This window comes from Oculina patagonica, chromosome 3 (genome assembly GCF_052425735.1).
Source record: "Oculina patagonica isolate OP01 chromosome 3, crgOcupat, whole genome shotgun sequence".
NCBI lineage: Eukaryota > Metazoa > Cnidaria > Anthozoa > Scleractinia > Oculinidae > Oculina > Oculina patagonica.
The window spans coordinates 24,616,137-24,634,984 of NC_135760.1; the positions used below are offsets into that span (position 1 = coordinate 24,616,137).

The following is an 18,848-nucleotide window of genomic DNA, read 5'->3' on the forward strand; positions in this document are numbered from 1 at the left end:
GATTTATCACTATTGAAGGCTGGATGAAACATTTCAGATGACTTTGATCTCAGCGATGTGTTTTGTTGGTCGCGGTGTCTCGAAGGCCGCTACTATATCTGACATTTTGTATATGTTTGGTCAGGGAAATTTTATTTTTATCAGGCTAGGGAATTTAAAAAAAGTAACGATGTCCGTGGCAACCATGTCCATGACTGCTTAAGTTGACACCTCTTCCCTAATGGATTTTATTTTTTATTGGAACCATGGGGGTTCCTGTTGTTGACCAAGTGACCAACATCACACCAGAATTTTCGGGGAGTCTGAGTAGCTTTCGGCACTACAATTTCTGGAATTGCCAGTATGACTAACAAGCTTGAATTTAATCTCGTTTCCAGAGAACGTGGACTCAGGGAACGAGATTGGCGTGAGCCATGATTGGTCGATGGCTTCTAAAGGCAGCTAGAAGCCAACACGGTAGACACTCGTCGTGGTCTACTACAAATTACGAATCTGATTGGTTGTCCAATGCTTGCAGTGGCTATCTAACAATTATTCCTCGAGCGCGCGTTGGATATGAGTTGGTAGATAGCCAACGATGCGCGTAGCGCCGAGTTGGCTTTAACGATCTCATATCCAATAAGCGCGAGTGGAATAATTGTTTTTTAAAAAACGCCCAAATAATTGCAATATTTGAGCTCCCCAGCTGTTTTCGTTGACGCGTATCGGCAACCATATTTGTGGTGAATGGTATATGAGCTCATATACCATTGCCTGTTAATCAATCAAAACTCAGGAACTGCAATATACCATTGCTAGTTTTTAATAATCGCTGATAGACAACGAAATTGCACTCCCTTGAAAGGGAATTGGCAAAAGGCACCTAAATTCGAAGGTCTTTGACTCCTATCTTTTGCGGTGTCTTTTAAATTAATGCAGCTCGTTGACTATTCGCTTAAAGAATACTCGGCCTTGTATTCTAATTTTTAATTATTTAACGTTTTTTACCGGAGTATTCCCGTGTAAAGGTCGAGATAAATAATGGATGTAACAAGAATAACAACGTTTTCATAAATAGCGCACGCTAGTTTTTTTATAAAACAAAACACGAAAAGCTTTATTGAGTGAATCTTAGTGCAACTTGCACAAGTATTTAAAAATAAATATCTACCTATCGGATTTCTATTCATTTCAACGCAGACTGTCAAGAATACAACAGACACCTACAACCAAACCGGACAGGGGTCACTTTCCATACTCAGCTCATTTGTTTAAAATAAAAGCTATACCTAAAAGCGAACTCATCCTAAGTTTGCCGTGTGTCTTGTTGAAATCTCACGTGTTTTTTGTCCGTGCCACATGGTGCGCTGACTTTCTTAATGTTACTTCTTAAATTTGCATTCCTGACTACTGAACTAGTATATAATCTTCCTCTTCCGTTGCTAGGAGCAAACCGGTTTAAAACTGACCCATTCCGGTTGTCAACATGTTTTGCCTTGGAGTATCTATCAGAACTTTCCCTTGAAGCGGGAAGGCGCAATGCCCTTGCTTTCTCACTGGAGCGATTTTGAAGAGCAAGACTCATCAAATACGGCTTGTAGGTTTTTGTTGCTCGTGGTTCTGTGTCCGTGGATGCTCTACAGTCTTGACCAGCGGTGGTGTGTGTCTGCGCAGTCGCTGTGGCCTGGGTTTCCTGGGAATCTAACTGGAGATTTCGCACTGGTTCTTTGGAGAAGAGGTTCGTTTGTCTCCAGGGCACCGTGGTTTTAACCGGCTTTTCTGATGTGGGTGGACTGGGAGTAAGATTGTTTACTGGTACGGGAACAGACGGTAAATTTGCGGTCAGGGGGGCCTGGTCCTTGGACGGGCTGACTTCTGGGACTGTAAAATAAGACAACAAACATTCTTATATTTTTTATAACCTCATATTTTTATAACCTAATGCTTTGTATAAGAAAAAACTTTAGTTCCAAAACAATCCATCTTACCTGTGGGTGTGACACTCGCTCTGCCGTTGGACGAATAATTCGTGACGTACTTCCATACCCTTTGCGTGCTATCCCGGATGTCGTTCCTCGTCTGTGCAGCCCGTTGCGATGCGTGTAGCGCCTTGTTCATTATTACGAAAGTTTCGCGGCTGAGGTTGCCGGGACGGCTCTTGTGTCCAGCCTCCGCAACAATATGCGCTACTTTAACGGCCAGCTCTTGCTTTTTAGGCATCTTCGGTTGAGATGAAGGTGTAAAACTTCGCGGACATGGAGTCGTGCTTCGAGTTGGGTCCGTATTCGGAGTTTCTCTTCCAGGGCTGTCGATTCTCATGGGCTCTGCCGCAGGGGACTTGGAGGGAAGTCTGTAGTCCCTTTTATTCAGGAGCTTAGCAGCGGTGTGAGGCTCAGGTGTGTTACCTGAGGAGGACCAGCCATGTTTTGGAACTGAAAACAAAATTGAGAGGTATTTGAAGAACACTAATTTATGTTAATCTATGTTATCCCAACTATTCCAAATATCGACTTTATTCCACTTTCAAAACGCTTAATAAGCTTTTGGGATCGGAGTACCTCGCATGGAGTTGCAATTGGTTTTTGGAAATGGTCGTATGATCGATCTTTGGAAATGTTCCCAAATCTTCAAGTGATCTTCTACAAGAGAGCCGAGATGACCTCCGCCTGGTGGTTTCTTGGAGCTCTCCTCGCCCTGCTGTACTCTTAAATTTGTATTAAATAATTCTTCTGAAGTAGCAAATAAAATGGTGGCGACGATAATGATCTTCGGGAAAACGTTTGTTCATCTGTTTCACGTGTCATAACATGGCCGTGGTGGAAAATCCTGAAGAGATTTAGCCTTTTTATTTTCAGTATTCACATTTACCTGGTGTTTTTGCTGCACTGTACCGCTCAGTTTGTTTAACAGCGTCGGGCGCCTCGGGCATGGCTGCTACCTTCTTTTCGTCAAGCACTTGCTCAAGCTCTTTTTGAATGGATGATAGCGTGATACGGTTGCTGTCCAGTTTAGTTTGACCACTGACTGAAAGAACCTTAGGGATGAAAAAGTATACCAAAAATCAGATATAAAAGATAAATTTTCACTTGAGTTGTTAAAGTAATTCACCGTTGTTTTGGTTTTGTATTACTACGCTTTGTGATTGGTTTAAATACTCGCGCCACTTTCTCGACCAATCAGAAGTAAAACCAAAAGCAATCATGGTTCGCTCGCACATGTTTTCTCGCGCTTTGCACTGACTGCATATGCTTCGAGTTTTGATTGGTTCATTGAATTGTCTGCGTCCTTTGTGATTGGTCAGAGTGATAACTCTGGTTTTGGGCTTACGACACTCAATCGAAAATCGCTGTAAAAGTGATTTTGGAATTACTTCCAAACATTTAGCTTTAGGCGTGCCAAAAGATCTGTATACCACGCGAACCTCTTTACGCCTGCGTTTTTGCATGCTGTGAGTTGTTTAAACAACTTTAGTTCTCAAAACAAGTTTTAAACGAACGAATTTTATTAAAATTTACACTTTCAGAAACCGAGAAGATTACTGGTTTTAGATAACGTGATAACAAGTCTTTACTTTAAAATCTTAATAAAGAGAATAAGTTTGTCGAATACACTGATACAGCTTGGGGAATGCCTTTGTCAGACGACTTACAATAAATACCTATAAATCAGACAATTTTAGCAGGTTTTATTTAAGGCTAGTTTCGTTTGGACATGAGGGTTTTAGTTCGACATTGCAATTACCATTGTCGACCAACTCAATTCAACATGTTCGAATTTGAATGTTAATTAAATTGTTTTAATATTCAGTCTACACTAAGAGCACCACTGCCTGGGCTTCTTTCTGCTATTGCTGTGCAAGTTAATTCCACATTTTTCTCACGCGTGGGCAATATTTGAGTCAGCCCAATAGGCGAAGCTAACAAGGAAAGGGTGTTTTTCTCTACTAAAGGTCATTGATCCATACCTTGTTTGTTTCACTTGATAACCAACCATGATTCAAAACTTGAGACATGGTAAATCTCTTCCGGGGATCCCACGTGAGAAGGCCGCGAATAATATGCTGACACTCTGAAAACAAGCAAAATCGAAATAATCAAAATAACATCTACGTGGAAGGTAGTTAAAAGGATTTTTGAGGAGTACAGGATGACTTTTCTATTGGTTTGCGAAATTCTAGTCCTAAAATCATAAAACGAGGATGCGCTCGAGAAAAGAGCGCGGTTAGATCGCGCGTGTTTTCTGGGTGCATTGCGCGCGCGAAACTTTCCGATCTTGTTGCTTTATCTTTGGAAGATCTAGCACCGGATGAGCTGAAAGTTTGATTTGAATTCTGTTACTTCACAAATTACCAATGCAATTTTCGTTTCCGCGATCCGTTTACCTGGTGAACACATATTTCTTGGTGGAAATGTTAGCTTTCCTTTCGTTTGTACAATCAGCGAGTGCAGGCTGTTGTCGTTGAATGGCAACCGACCACACACCATGGCAAACAAAATAACACCCCTGTGGAGGAAAAACAACAAGGAAATGCATTTTTAATACTGTAAAATTTAGAATATAAAATTTTCGATTACTTTTGGGTCGGATAGCAGCTCTCGCAGACTCGCTTCCCTTCGAGAGAACAATAGAACAAACAACACAAACAATGCCCCAAGCCCCGCCCAAAACAACTGACTGCTGCACAAGGGGACCAGCAGAATTACAAGCTAATGAGAACTGCAACGCCCAAAATACTTTTAAGCCCAGTACCGCGACTCTTCTTCTCTCGAAGTGGACTTCCACCACCAAATTCTCATAGGTAAAATTGAAAGAAATTTATGTGAACCAATAAGGGGAGTTCATATTTTGATCAACACACTGTACTTACATGCTCCACACGTCAGTACATTTTCCGTCGTATTTCTGCGCCTGCAGTATTTCTGGCGCAGCGTATGCGTACGATCCACAAAAAGTAGAAAGCAGTTTGCACTTGTTGGTAGGATAACGAGTGGCAAATCCAAAATCTGTTGGAAAGAACAAATGAAGCTTAAACTATACACTACAGTGAACTGGCTAATATTATAATCTACCACGCTAAGAAGTGTACCATACTACATTCGCGACCCAAAGACAAAGTATACCCAAACTGAGCTTTTTTTAGCTGATCAGTGCTTCCCATGAATTTTCTTTTGCCAACGTGCTCTAGAGCAACCCATACCTATATTTTAATGCATCTAGCCAAAAAAAAAAAACCTTCGAGGCTTCAGTACCAACTGCCAGTAACAAAGTGGAAATAAAGTTCTTGTTGTTGTTGTTGTTGTTGTTGTTGTTGTGTAAATTAATGTTTCATCTGTTTTAACATTGAACATACCTGATACTTTAACAATGTTATCCTGATCAAGCAAAATGTTCTCGCATTTTAGATCCCTGAAAGTGAAAATCATACCAGTACATTAGTATGTAACATTTTAAAAATTGAAAACAGAATGGATTCCGCTCTCTCTCCCTTGTCTGTTATGTAGTTCTGGTTGTAAAGAACTATTTGCACGAATCTTTGATTTTTATAGGTCTGCTTCCCAACTTTTTAGGAGCTGTAGGAAAAGTTGGATTATAATGACGAGAAAATTTTTCTTCTTTTTAGGATAACATCAAATCTGCAGTAGTCAAAACTGTCAACAGAAGAGTTTTCCAATTATCGTTGTAAAACCCAAATTTCACACTAAAACATGTAACCCGTGTTAAGCGCGGGAAAAATGCACGTGAACAAAGTTACGATTGGTTGATTGAGTTTCTGATTGGTTGAAATATACAGCGAATTTAATTTGATTGGCTATGATTGGCTAGAACGCTTTACACGAGTTTTGAAACCGTTCAAGAGACCGTGCAAACCGCTCCAATAGATTTTACTCTTGGACCCTTCACGCGGTTTATTTGGTCAAAAATGCTTCATCTAACCTGTGGACGACATTTCTCCGGTGACAGTGAGAAACTCCCTCGGCCAGCTGTCTGAACAGGCTTTTAGCCAACCCTTCGCCAATCCCTATTCCTCTCCTCGATCGCCCGTTGACGTAATCAAGCAAGTCACCTCTAGAAGCATACTCCATTACGAGGTAAATCTTCGTGTCTGTGTGAAACGTTTCGTACAGTTGAATCTGGGGACGGGATCGAGAGTCGATAAATTAAACAACTCAGTGTGAATTGCCCCCCCTCCAACGGGGGGGTACTCCAATTTTTTTATATACGAGGAGGCTATGCCCCGCTGTCTTAACCATTACCCTTTCATATACCATGCATTTTTGATAGAAATGGTACCCCTTTCATATACCTACAGATGGGCTACTTTATCTCTTTTCTTGATTTCACCTGAATGACCCCTTACCAGCTTACCGAACTGTACGGTTAGACTGATTCTTAGATGGCCCAGGCCGCTCGCGGTCACACACCGGGAGCGACGTGGACCTTCTGAGAATCAAGCTGCTGTTCAGTGGGCCTGTTCAAGATATTTTGAGAGGCCTTTTAAAATAATTAGACGACCGTTTTTCCTACCCTTTTGTATATTACAAATCGTGAATCCCTAACTTTTTATAGACCTGCAGCCTGAAAAAGGTAACCCTCTCGGAGGCAGCCACCTCGTGTTGTAGTACCCAAAGTTTGTTCCAATCCTAGGAATAGAGGACCAGCGCCAGCCCTTGTTCCAGTTTCTGTGGTATTAAGCAAAATAAGGCCACCATGCCTCTTACATTCTATAAAATCAGACTGGATCGCTTTCCGTTTGCAAGGCGTTTTCCAAATACGCGCGCAATATTTTTCCTTCGCCAAATACGCGCGCAAAACTACACAGGCGCCTGCTACGCAAGCTAACTTTCGGAACGCTATAGTAACCTCTGATTGATCGATTGAGAATCGGAAACTTTTCGAGCACTTTAACGAGGATTTGTTCATTCCGACTTCATGACACGGAAGAAAGCACTGAAAAGCATCTTGATCGACTGATAAGGGAAAAGAGTGCTGTTTTGGACTAAAACATTCTTACCACATTGCGATGCCTGCAAGTTGCGTTTAGGGAGTCGATCTCTCGAGGCATGAACTTTGACAGATATTCTGGTGGAGCCTTCTTCTTGCAAACAAGTTTAATAGCCACCTGAGAAAACAACAAATACACAATAGAAATATTAGTAGCTTGAAAGGTTTTCAATATTCCAGGAAATAATTTAACGGAATTTTTCAACGCCGACGGGGTTTCTCACCAATGCGCCTGGGTGGAGGCTCACACGCTTCTGAAAATAGGGTGTCCCTGGAAAGGGAGGGGTTAGGCTTTTTTCATATAAACACTTTGATAACTGTCAATAAAGAGGCAAAAAATATTTGGAAATAAAGTTTTTTTCTTCAAAGCCTTGCATGTACACGCTTTAGTAACGCGACCGAAGGTCAGCCGAGAGAGCTTCCTTCTAAGTGAACGCTCGGCGCTATACTGAAAACTGATTGGTGACAACTTTTTTCCGGCATTCTGTAATTGTTGATTTGAGCTCTAAGCTCTTCGTTTCAAAATTGATTGTGCAATCCATTTTAGTATATTCATACAGAAAAACCGGCAGATAAAAACGAGAAGCATATGGTCTTTGCATGTACAAACTGCAGTTGGAAATAACTTTAAATATGAGCTGCTATAATTTCCGTACCATGTTATGCCCTTTCTCTTGTAGATCTTCAGCGAGTCTCCTGTCCTTTTCAATCTTATTTTCCATCACATAAGCTAGCTTGACTTTGGCATACGCTCCTGTTCCTAAAACTGTCTTTGTCAACTTGTATCCTCTCCTCTCGCAATCAACCTCTTCTACAGTCATGGAAGTGCGAAGTCCTACAAAAGCCGAGTCTCGCACGCTATCCAATTCCAAAGTTCGTCTTGAGTTCATTTTCTTTGTGGTTTGAAACTTTGTGTTGTCACAATCCCAGGCAGCGGAATTTTTCAAACTAGTTTCCCAGAAACAGCTTTTAAGTTGACCAGATCCAAACGATATATTTCATTTTTAAGGTAATTATTGTAAAATGAAATCTGCAATTACTACAGGACGAAAATATGAATTTTCTCCTCGCGCGTTCTTTTGTGACGTGCTCGTCCCTCATAGCTAGCGCGCTCTGTTTGTTCTATTCAACCTTTCGACACCCTTTGGCCGAAGATGTTATGCCCTTGAGTTAACCTTTGCGTTAAGGAGATTGTTGAAATTCGGAAATCTTAAAATGAGTTAAAACAAAATTGTGTTATTTCATGGGAGAAAACTTGGTCATGGTAAAAATTTTAATGTTTCACGTTTTTACTTGCCGGAAATGCGTCTTTCTGCGCTCGCAGGTTACGTTTTGACGGCATAAAGATAATTTTACTGGTTCACTTCATTCGGAATAGGTTTTGTGCTGGAGTGTTTACCATTTGGCAGAATAGACCAGTTGGAATAACCGTTGAATAGTTGTAAAAGTGTTTTTCTAAAAATAGCAAACCGACCGAAAGAGATGACGCTTACCAATTGTTTGGGATGTACGAATGGTACAGAACTTTTCGACGGTTCGTACCAACCGGAATGAAAGGACTTAACCTCAAAACGTAATCCACAAATTTCGAACGGATTATTTTGGGAAAATTAGTACTGTTCCATTAGCTTTCCAACCGAAATTTCTGGGATTTTTGGTTGCAACCCACCACTAATATGGAAAACATTTTTCAGATTTTTTCCCACGGTAAAAATTGGAAACCCATCAATCATCCAATGTTTATACCGGCACTTGAATGGGTTTACAGACAGTACTACCAGAGATAGCTTAAAAATTTCTAACAGCGCAATAATCACATTTTTGACCGTGAAAATGGCAGAAGAAACACTCCAAGTGAAAAGTAGAAAACCAGCAATTTTTCAGTTAAAACAGGGAGGCGAGTTTTACATGATTGGAAGCGAAGTTGGCCACCAAATGGGTTTGATGAAAGGAGCGTTGTACAAGAAATTTCCTTCGCTATGGCGTCGACCACCTACCATCGAGGAACGAAAAATTTTGTTGTCTTTAAATGTCGGCTACAACAGCATGTCTAACTCAAACATCATGCTTGTAAAGGCAGCTGAGGTTGAGAAGGTCGCCATGGGCGGTGGAGAGAAGTACATGGAAAAGATTCCCAGCTCGCCAACTGAACGAGGGTTGAAGGAGTTTGCTCAACGCGTAAGGCGGCCGAATTTTTCTGGGCCATTGAATTTTCCTGCGAACTGTTCACGGGAAGTCCTTAATTCCTCTGTCCAACATCTAAACGCGGTTTCATATCAAACGAAGACCAGCACCAAGTTTTGCAGCAAGTTTAGTTGGAAAGCTCGCGAAGAGCTGAGGAAAAAGATCTTACCATCTCTAAGGTAGGCTCAAAGTAATTGCAAAAAAACTTCGTGTTAGAGCTCAGCGCAAGCTTTCGCGACTGACTATACAACATGCTGAAATTTTTCAGAAGCATATGAGAAATTTAAGCTTAATTACACCTGATTTTATGATGTAGACTCAGTAGCTCAATCTTTTCTTTTTACTGTACAGCAAGCGGGTATTGAAGAGGTGGTATTTTCTTTGAAGATCAGTTTTTGCAACACTTTTTAATATTGCTGTGATTTGATTTTTCACGATTTCACGCATTTTTTTGGCACCCAAATTCTCGTAAACTATAAAATGGACAGATTTTTTAACCTTACAATCAAGTGAACAACGCTCTGGCTAGAAATGATAAAAGTTCTGACGGTTTAGACATGTTTGATCGAAGCTGGAAATCGACAGCATCTGGAGAAAGCCGCGCCCATTGATCTAAATCTATGCAGGTCGATAAAAGCTTATCGTGGTCAACGAACAACCATAACCAGTTTTTCAGAATATTTTCCTAAGAGTTTTTGCCGTTAAAAAATTAGAAGTTTTTTCTCTTATCTCTCTTTACACTTTTTAACTTGTAAGACATTTTATGTTTTACTTCAGTCTCATGTATTAAAACTTTTACAGTACCGAAAATGTATAACCTAGAGTTTTTATTTAAGTCTTAATTGCCTCGCTGCGGAAACAAAATTGGGAATGCCATTTTAGGTAGAACAGACTTATAGCTGCACTTTACCTCCTGATACTTGACATAAATCTTATGTGCCACTTTATAGCTTTACAAAGTAAAATGGACTTAGCACGACTTAAAACAATTTCAATATTTTAAAAAAACCTATCAAAATAATTCAACTGGATTTGAAACAGAAGTATTTGAAAGCGCTTATTTTAAAATTGTAGGCCTTTTCCCGCTTATCATTTATAATTTTAACTTATATCAACCCAATTTGAATTCGGTGGAAAATTGCAACCAAAAGAAAGGTAAACAACGAAGCGATTTTCGTTGTCGTCCACCGCGAGAGACTAGGTACGATGCGAGAGCTCGCCTAGCACTGTGGGTAAACGTGACAGAAAGAAAAGCAAGATGGCGGTCAGAACGTATGGTCAAAAACCAAGTTCTTTTCAGTTAGGAGATGGAGAGCATTACATGATCGGATCCGAAGTGGGAAACTTCCTTCGAATGTTCAGGGGCTCTTTATACAAAAAATACCCTTCGTTGTGGCGAAGACTCGCGTCTCTTGACGAACGAAAGCAAATTGTACAGTTAGGTCTCGGACACAGTAGCATCGCTACAAATGTCACTTTGCTAAAATCTCATGAAGTGGATGAAATCTTGGAAGGAAAAGACGAAAAGTACAAAGTTTCTACCGAGACACCCGAAACAACAACGCGGACGCCGAATACTAAATCGAAACGAGGGAGTCAACCGACATGGGCTCCACAAACGTTGTTTTCTAGTAACTCTTTTCATCTGGACGCTGTGCCTTGCTCTTCAACCGTGAACAGGAATCGGATAGGACCAAAAAGGATCAAGACCTTTCCCACTTGGTAAATGATTGAGTTTTCATTCTTGTACGAAATGCTGGTGGCGTTGATTAGTAACAAACTACAACATTATCCAATAGAAACAACAGCTAAACCAAAAAAAGTTTTAATTTGTGGAGATACATTGGAAACCTGCTAATACGACCACAATTAAGGTTTTATTATATATATATATATTAAAGGTTTTTTATTTTTTTTTTTATTAATTGGTCCATAAAACTGTACTCTTATTAATAATGGGGTGGTCATATAAAAGGGATTCGTAACCCTTTTGGCCTTGTATCCACATGCAAATTCTCCTGAATGATCTCCATACATTTTCTTATAGTTTAAGTTGGGAGTATTTGTCAAAAGATCAAAGCATTTTTCCTTTAGTGATATTTTATTAATTCTCATAGACTTTTCTCATGACGAATTGATATTGTTAGGAGAAATTTGATGTTGGTGACTCTTGGGACTTAAAGGTTAAAATAAGGAAATGACTGACTGAGCTTTTGTTTGAACTAAAAGAAAGTGTGGCCATAATCACAAGGTGGTCATAGCCCTTAGAAGGGGGACCTTCTAAGGGATTACTCAAGGTGACTTTTGGTGGCAAGCATTTTTAGAGAGGTGAAATTCATTTTTTTTTTATGAATCAGAGGAATCCCCCCCCCCCTCTGGTCTGAAAAGTTCCAAAAAAGCCTGGTCTGAATAGGGTTAACAGGGTGCTACTGTATTACCCCCAAGATTGGTTAGGTTGCCTAATAGCTGGTTCCTATTTACCGTATAGTCCTAGGAGGAGAAAGACACTGTAAGGGAAACATCGCTTGTCCAAGCTACCACACATCACATTGACCCTGGCCAACAGTCAATCCTGGACCACTTGATTTAGGGTCCAAAGCATTAAACATTAGGTCACTGTGTTCCTAAATGTTTTTGATTAACAGTGAAATGTAATAAATTGTCATCAATAATAACAAATTTCTGTAATTTTTCAGTTATGATGATCACGATATGGCTGCTATCCATGAAGCAGCAAGCCAACCTGAAATCTTGGTACCTATCAGGCTGGACATAGACATTGATGGACAGAAACTTCGAGACACATTTACATGGAACAAGAATGGTTGGTGTTGAAAAAGTGTTTGCGTTGCATCTAAGTGTGAATATGTCACAAAAAACATGATCTGAGTTGGGATCAAATGTTGCATGATTTGTCCTTAAACATTCAAAATTTGGCAGATCATTATACAAACTTTTGTGCCCAAAATTTAACACAGTTGGTACAGTGTAATCGTTAATACGGACACCAAGGGGACAGGCCAAATTGTGCGTTTTAAAGGGGTGTCCATATTAAGCGGGGTCTAAGAAAAAAGTCATGGATACATGTTTTATCGACACAAAGACGAAGGCAAACGTTTTAAAGGCAACAAAACGTTGTTTAATTGTACTGTAACTGAAAAAAAGGCAAACTGTGTACTCTCTGACTAAAATTAATAGTTTTTACGAAAACCTTACGATCTAGTCACTCGAACAAAACTTTAATAAACTCAACAGTAGAATTATTTTAAAATGTCGCACCGTTATTATACACAAGAAAAAGAACGCGTTTCAACAGCAAAAGTTTACTTTGTAACTAAAACTCTGACCGTAACCGTTCTTAAACTCTACAAACTCATTTGAAAAAGTCGGTAACTTAACTTTGCAAGGAAGCTTTTTGTTGGACTTTTTTGCGACACAAACAGGCGTACTGAAGATTCAACAAAACCTTTGCAATTCACGCTATTAAGCGTACTCTTATTAATAAAAACGTTAAACTCATCGATTTCTGTCATTATTTGACCAGGTTAAGTTAGCAAATAATCGCTACAATGAAAATTGACAGTGCACAGATAAACAGTGCGTGTCCTTAACGCGGGGTTGACAATGTATGACAGTTTGTCACTCGGGACACGGAAAAGTGTCCGTTGTACGTATTAACGGGTGTCCATATTAACCGGGTTAATTTAAGAGAAAATGTATGAGGTTTTTGTTGGGACCAATGGAACTGTCCGTTATACCGGGGTGTCCGTATTAAGCGGGTATCCATAAAGCGGGGTTCCACTGTATTGTTTTATCGAATTGTCAAAATGTTTGCAATAAATTAGTACATGTATGGACAATATTTCAAACAATGAGTCTCTTTCCTGGTTTGAAATTTTGACAACTTGATAAAACAATACCAACTGAGTTGTACAAACTTTAATTGTTCGATAATGAGTGATGCACTGTTTGATAGCCGCTAAGATCATTTTTTTTAATGACACGTTCATGCTTAGATGCAACTGATGGTAATTTGTTTTAACTCTTTAACACTAATACAGGCTGTATGCTCTAGGCTGTATGGAACTTCGTCCATTTTATCAAAATGTTTACACCCACATATTGCAGAAAATGTTCCGTCAAAGTTTTATAAACTTCAGTGGGACTTTTTTTTTAGAAAATTGTGGTGGTACTGATACTGAATTTTCATTTCCCTTGGAGGTTCAAAAATTTGGGCTTCTTCCGAAAGCGTTCTAATTAATAGTGCCTATTTTTATCTCAACACCGCCATTAATCCGTCCGCCATCTTGGAAACAGGATCTGCCAGTCGTCTCTCGCCTTTCCTCCTTCCCATCATCCTTCGCGTCTTGCAATTTTCGCATAAGAGACGACTGGGGACGAGTCCGCTTCTACTGTACAATGTAAGCCTGGGCAGTAAGGGGGAAGAGGCATGATATAAGTTTGGGTCCTAAAATCAACTCAGTGCCTTTGCATAATAATAATATTGTTCATGTTCCCATAGAGACACTAATCTCGCCTGAAGTGTTTGCTGAAGTGTTGTGTGACGATCTTGATTTGCCGCCAGCATCTTTTGTGCCTGCTGTAGTACAGGCCATTAGACAGCAGATAAAACAGTTTGACACAGATTCTGAAATAACACTGGATAAACAAACCGATCAGAGAGTTATAATCAAGGTATGTTTTTGCCGTTAGTTAAAGGTAGCTCTTGCGCACTGAAACCTTTGTGGAAATTAGTTTAAACACATAAAAAAAATACTACCATCATAATCATGTAACCAATTTATGCTTGTTAGCACTGAGTTCCCCTTGCAATGTTCAAAACCAGCAGAGATTGTATTCAGTTGTCAATTCCCTTTGGGCTCCAAGAAAGCTTGGTTTCACTATCTACAACTTAAACTGCTGGAGATATACTGCATCAAAATTGTGGAACTCTATACCAGACGACACAAGGAAAATAAAAACTTACACGATTTTTAAAACGAACCTAAAAACATTAAATTTTACCACGTTAAATAAAGATTGTATTGTATTATTGTATTGTATTGTAACTTAGAAACTCAATACTTTTGGTGTCAGTTTTGAGCCATATTCATGCAGTGACTATGTAAGGCCATATTGCATTTGTATCAGAGTGTTTCTGATATCTATTGGCAATCAACCAGTTTTAAAGATTTAGTTTTTCAATGTTTCCAACCAACTTGGAACAGTTGACATTATTTAAACAGTCTGACAATAGGTGTTTACCATTTAACGTGAGAAAACAACCATAAATCCTGGTTTAGGTTGAAAATGTTGGTCCTAGTAGGATGTATTTTTGTTAAAATTAACATGACTCCTGATAGAAAGGTTATACAATAATGAACCATAAAGGTGACAAGTTATTCTCAATGATAAAGTGAGTGTCATGTTATGGTATTTCATTGTTGGGTTAAACACTGTGTAGCCATGTCTAGGCCCAATGCACTCTTCTGCACAATAACATAAGAAACAGCCTTTATCAAAGCTGGTCTTCTGGTGAAAAACTGCTTTGGTTTGTCTTGGTGCCAAATAGTGTGTGGCGATCAATCTTTCTTATTAAAGGAGAGTTGTAATTTTCATCCATACAGCTTAATATCCATGTTGGTAACATTTCGTTAATGGATCAGTTTGAGTGGGATTTGTCCGAACCGCTAAACACACCTGAAGAATTCGCTCTTAGCCTGTGTTCAGATCTGGGGCTCGGTGGCGAGTTTGCCACGGCCATTGCTTACAGCATTCGTGGTCAACTAAGTTGGCATTCCAAAACATACGCCTTCAGCGAAGCACCATTACCCACTATAGAGGCACCTATTAGATCGGGTACAGATGTCGATAACTGGGGTCCTTACCTTGAGACACTGACAGATGCTGAGATGGAGAAGAAGCTTCGTGACCAAGACAGAAATACCAGGTTTGTACTTTTGGCTTTTGTTTTGGCTCTTTTTTTTTGCTAGCTAGTTACACTTACCTCATGCATAGCACCTTCTAAAATGATAAGAATGTTGTAATGAAACTTAACCACAGTCAACTCTCTCTTAACTGACACCTCTATAAGATGGACACTTGGTGTTTCTCAATCATTACACTGTTACTAAACTCCCTACAAGGTAGACACTTTTCAAAGACAAACAGTAAGAACCAGTCCCTAAGGTGTCTGTTTAAGAGAGAATTGACTGTTCTTTGTGACACCTTGAATTCACAGAAATTGTATTGGAGCTCATAGTAATACATTATGTAAGCTCTTGTATGTTTACGATTTGTTTGCTAGTTATTTATTAAAAAAGCTATGCTTTCTTGTGTTACAGTAAAGCATTGCACCATGTCACTAGCTTACACCTGCTTTCAGCATTGCGTTCATAGCGGCTTTCTATCGACATCCATCTTTCGACGTGCTAAACAAACAAGATGGATTGAAATCCGCCAATCACAGCCCACTAGTGTGACCTTCTGAGCTTGTGGGCTCATTTGCATGAAACCAACACTGGTATGCATCGGTTTTGATTGGTTCATTTCTAACAGCACATCGAAAGATGATGTAGAAAGATAGCTATGCACGTAACACTGAAAGCGGGTGTAAAGCTTCGTCCACAAGATGACTTGTATCTTCAACAAGTCTCTTGTAGTGTTAACACTGCTAACCTTTTTAGACTTGTCTCTTCAATTAAATCTATAATTGAATGTGTGTAACAAGTTGTAGACCAAAATTCTTTCTCTCTGGCTAAATTTTTTTTTGACAACTATGGTAATACCAAGGACTATGTTATATACTATATAGATTCAAATATAATAATTTTATTTGTTTCTGTTACAGACGAATGAGACGTTTAGCCAACACTGCTCCTGTGTATTAAAGACATCATCACAGCATAGGAAGACGCCTTGCCTTAAAAGTGCATTTTTCATCAATAGTTTGTTCTCTGTAAATAGGTTAAAGTATGTTTATTAAGTAAAGAAAAAACACTGTCAAACGATGCAAAAAACCTGATGGCTGTTACATAACTTGTTTTTACAACTTTGTCGTTTGCTGTAAGAATGGAGACAATGTCCGTAACACGGTTGGCAAGTTATAAAAGGTTAAATAAAGGTGTATAATCAAGGTGAAACAGATGACTTCTATTGTCTCTGAATTGTCACAAATACCTTAAAGCTTTATATATATATTTATTATGAAATGTATAGCAAAATCGCTAACGCTATTACTCAACGTGTGGCAATGACGTCATTGTCAAGTCTAAAAAAAAAACCTGGGAAGTGGTGTGCTGATTTTTTTTTAAGGGGGGGGGGGAATGGGGCAGGGATGCGTCGCCGGGAACAAGAAAACCCAACGTCATCACATATCCATCACACAACAAATTTATAATTATTTTACCTCACCCCAGACCAGAAGGTGAAACTTCCATTCTCCTAATAATTTTAATTTTAAAATTTGGCAAAAAGAACATGTTACCCTTTTAGGGATACGCGTCTATTTTCTAAACTTTTCTTTCGAATAACCCCTTAAAATGTGTAGGTGAATCAACCGTTAGTTGGGTCTGTTCGGGATATTTTGAAAAGCCCTTTTAGATCCCAAGATTACAGTTTTTTCTATTCTGGAACTCGTGAAATCCCCACCCTTTTATACACCCTTCAGCCCTGAAAAGGCACCTTTGTAATCTTTCATATATGAAAATACTCTTCATAATTCTTTAATTTCTTACTATATATAATTCTATGACTTCGTAATCGCCTTTTCCTCGATGGCTTCGTGGGCTTTCTCGAGTTCGTCAATTACTTCTAATAGTTTCGTTGCCACGGCTTTTTCACTTGCTGCTGAAGATGTTTGAGCGTCCTTTACAGCTGTGTGTTCATCTAGAGAATCCTTTTGAGGTTCTTTCGTTTCCAGGAATTTCTTTCGCAGCTCGTCACGGCTTTGAAGAAGCTGGGTGAAAATCATCTGTGCTTCGGAGTCTGGGTCGAGCGGGTCACGCCAGTCACTCAAGGTCACGTGTGTGCGTGTCAACTGGCAACCTCCGGCTGAAATAGGCAAATAATTTTGTTAGAGTGAAACTAAAGCTTTTTTTAAAAGCTAAACTAGTGGGCATCACTTGAACGACTTTTAGTTGCGAATTAAACTCAATTTTATCTCCTACACGTTTCGCCCGACTATCGCGGGCTTCGTCAGGGAGTTCTACAAGTAATGGTTAAGTCAACGTTCAGGCCGGAGCTTATTGCACTTTCCATGGCATGAAGCGACTTCACTAGGAGTATTTCTACTTCTCCCTGGATGGGATGCTAGTCCATCGCAGGGTTACCCTAGGAATTATAATTATTGGCTGGTGCCTAATTTCTACACCTGGGTGGAGAGAGGCACTGAGAGTTAAGTGTCAGCCAGGGCTTGAACCTGGACTGCTCGATCCGGAGTCCAGCCCCAGGGGGGGTACTCCGGCTTGTAAATGACGGGGATGATCGAATGGAGGCAAAACTCAGGACCCAAAAAAATCCCTGAGTCTTCCGACATTACCCAAAAAAATCCCTGGACCAAAAATAACCCCCCAAAAAAGTCCCTTGTCAAATTACCCCTAAATTGCCAGGAGGGGCAGTAATTTAACGCAAAGAAAACCATAAAAATTGAACGCTCGTGTTTGTTTATTCATCATACCATAAAAACGCCAAGGCCGTGCCAGGGCACTTTAGTTCGTTTTTAATAACCAAAAAAATCCCCAATATTAATCAAGTCACCCAAAAAAATACTTGCCAGATTTTCTAACCCAAAAAAATCCCGTAATCGAAAATTTCAAACCCAAAAAAATCCTTTGATCATCCCCGTCATTTACAAGCCGGAGTACCCCCCCTGGGAGTCCAGCTCACTAACCATTAGGCCATCGCGCCTCCCATGTTCTCGTTACAAGTAATGGTAAAAGCTTAACTGATGAAAAATGTCTTTGGTACTGGTTTTATTAAGTTATTTACAAGATTGTTTGTTTTATACCTAAGTTGGTTAGACGAGTGATTTTGCCCATTCGATGTAATTTCAAATTGGCCAGTCCATCGATCCGTAAAGATTGTTTCTTCAATCGGGTTTGTTTTATAAGTGTTTTTGTCTTTTATACTAGTAAGTGTTTAGAAATGGCCATTTGACAAAGCTTGTTTTTTTATGTCGAGCATGTGATTGGCGACTTCTTGCGACAAAGACCGTGCAAAGCACGTGTTCTGGCTTTACTCTCCCGGGACAGAGCACATTCTAAGCACGTGATCGACTTGTACAAACCTGTTTTTATCACGCGTTTGCAGCATGTCCACTTGTTTTTGTGAAAGACTCCCGGATGGAAGTAAGATAGCATTTTTGGATTGGAAATGGTCGTCTTCCTAATCGCCGATAGCCATTGATTCATTTCATTCACATCCTGAATTAGTAAAGATAACAAAATACCACACTATTAAACTTTTGTTGTAAGATGAATTGAAATGTTGTACCTAGTTGCCTAGTTGGTTTGATAAAAATCCACGCATGGGCAGCCATTAACTATTTCACGGTTGAAGTAAAATCACTCTAAGGAACGTTTTACTGTTAGTAGTCGATTCTTCATGTTGCTTTTAAGTAAGGCCAAGCGGCCCATATTCGGGAGCTTATATGCGGCTAGGAATATTTCTACTCCCCCCCTGGA

The 18,848-nt window shown here is 39.6% G+C and overlaps 3 protein-coding genes across 5 annotated transcripts in view; 1 reads left to right on the plus strand and 2 right to left on the minus strand.

Moving 5' to 3' along the window:
* Positions 1-1,079: 1,079 nt before the first annotated feature.
* LOC144645744 (uncharacterized) lies at positions 1,080-8,030 on the minus strand. Its single transcript, XM_078505289.1, has 10 exons — positions 7,638-8,030; positions 6,992-7,099; positions 5,914-6,110; positions 5,330-5,385; positions 4,847-4,982; positions 4,361-4,482; positions 3,944-4,047; positions 2,848-3,013; positions 1,968-2,411; positions 1,080-1,860 (listed from the first exon to the last, which is right to left on the minus strand). Exons 1-10 carry the CDS (start codon positions 7,869-7,871, stop codon positions 1,286-1,288), a joined length of 2,142 nt encoding a protein of 713 aa, XP_078361415.1. The 5' UTR covers positions 7,872-8,030; the 3' UTR covers positions 1,080-1,285.
* Positions 8,031-8,738: 708 nt separating this feature from the next.
* On the plus strand, positions 8,739-16,294 carry LOC144647158 (SWI/SNF-related matrix-associated actin-dependent regulator of chromatin subfamily B member 1-like). 2 transcript variants are annotated; one of them, XM_078506913.1, is made up of 5 exons: positions 8,739-9,344; positions 11,862-11,989; positions 13,688-13,860; positions 14,793-15,115; positions 16,016-16,294. In XM_078506913.1, exons 1-5 carry the CDS (start codon positions 8,815-8,817, stop codon positions 16,053-16,055), a joined length of 1,194 nt encoding a protein of 397 aa, XP_078363039.1. In that variant the 5' UTR covers positions 8,739-8,814; the 3' UTR covers positions 16,056-16,294. The 2 variants fall into 2 exon arrangements, with proteins under 2 accessions (XP_078363039.1, XP_078363041.1); XM_078506915.1 differs by lacking the exon at positions 8,739-9,344 and adding an exon at positions 10,393-10,887 and having other exon boundaries at positions 16,016-16,293.
* A 1-nt stretch (position 16,295) lies between these two features.
* The window catches only part of LOC144647157 (rasGAP-activating-like protein 1), a 16,619-nt gene continuing 14,066 nt past the window's right edge, over positions 16,296-18,848 (minus strand). For both annotated transcript variants that reach the window (XM_078506911.1, XM_078506912.1), the window contains 2 exons: positions 18,452-18,587; positions 16,296-17,217 (listed from right to left, as the gene is read on the minus strand). In XM_078506911.1, the coding sequence (XP_078363037.1) occupies positions 16,913-17,217; positions 18,452-18,587 (441 nt within the window). In that variant the 3' untranslated portion in view covers positions 16,296-16,912. The remainder of the gene's footprint in view (positions 17,218-18,451; positions 18,588-18,848) is intronic.

Bases quoted from the DNA above. Each gene is read 5' to 3' on its own strand.
- LOC144647158 (XM_078506913.1), top strand. From the start codon at position 8,815: ATGGCAGAAGAAACACTCCAAGTGAAAAGTAGAAAACCAGCAATTTTT. The intron at 13,861-14,792 runs GTATGTTTTTGC...TCATCCATACAG, and splicing joins ATCAGAGAGTTATAATCAAG to CTTAATATCCATGTTGGTAA. The intron at 15,116-16,015 runs GTTTGTACTTTT...TTTCTGTTACAG, and splicing joins GACCAAGACAGAAATACCAG to ACGAATGAGACGTTTAGCCA.
- LOC144645744 (XM_078505289.1), bottom strand. From the start codon at position 7,871: ATGAACTCAAGACGAACTTTGGAATTGGATAGCGTGCGAGACTCGGCT. The intron at 6,111-6,991 runs GTAAGAATGTTT...TCCCGTCCCCAG, and splicing joins CTTGCAGGCATCGCAATGTG to ATTCAACTGTACGAAACGTT. The intron at 2,412-2,847 runs GTAAATGTGAAT...TTTTGTTTTCAG, and splicing joins CAGTGCAGCAAAAACACCAG to TTCCAAAACATGGCTGGTCC.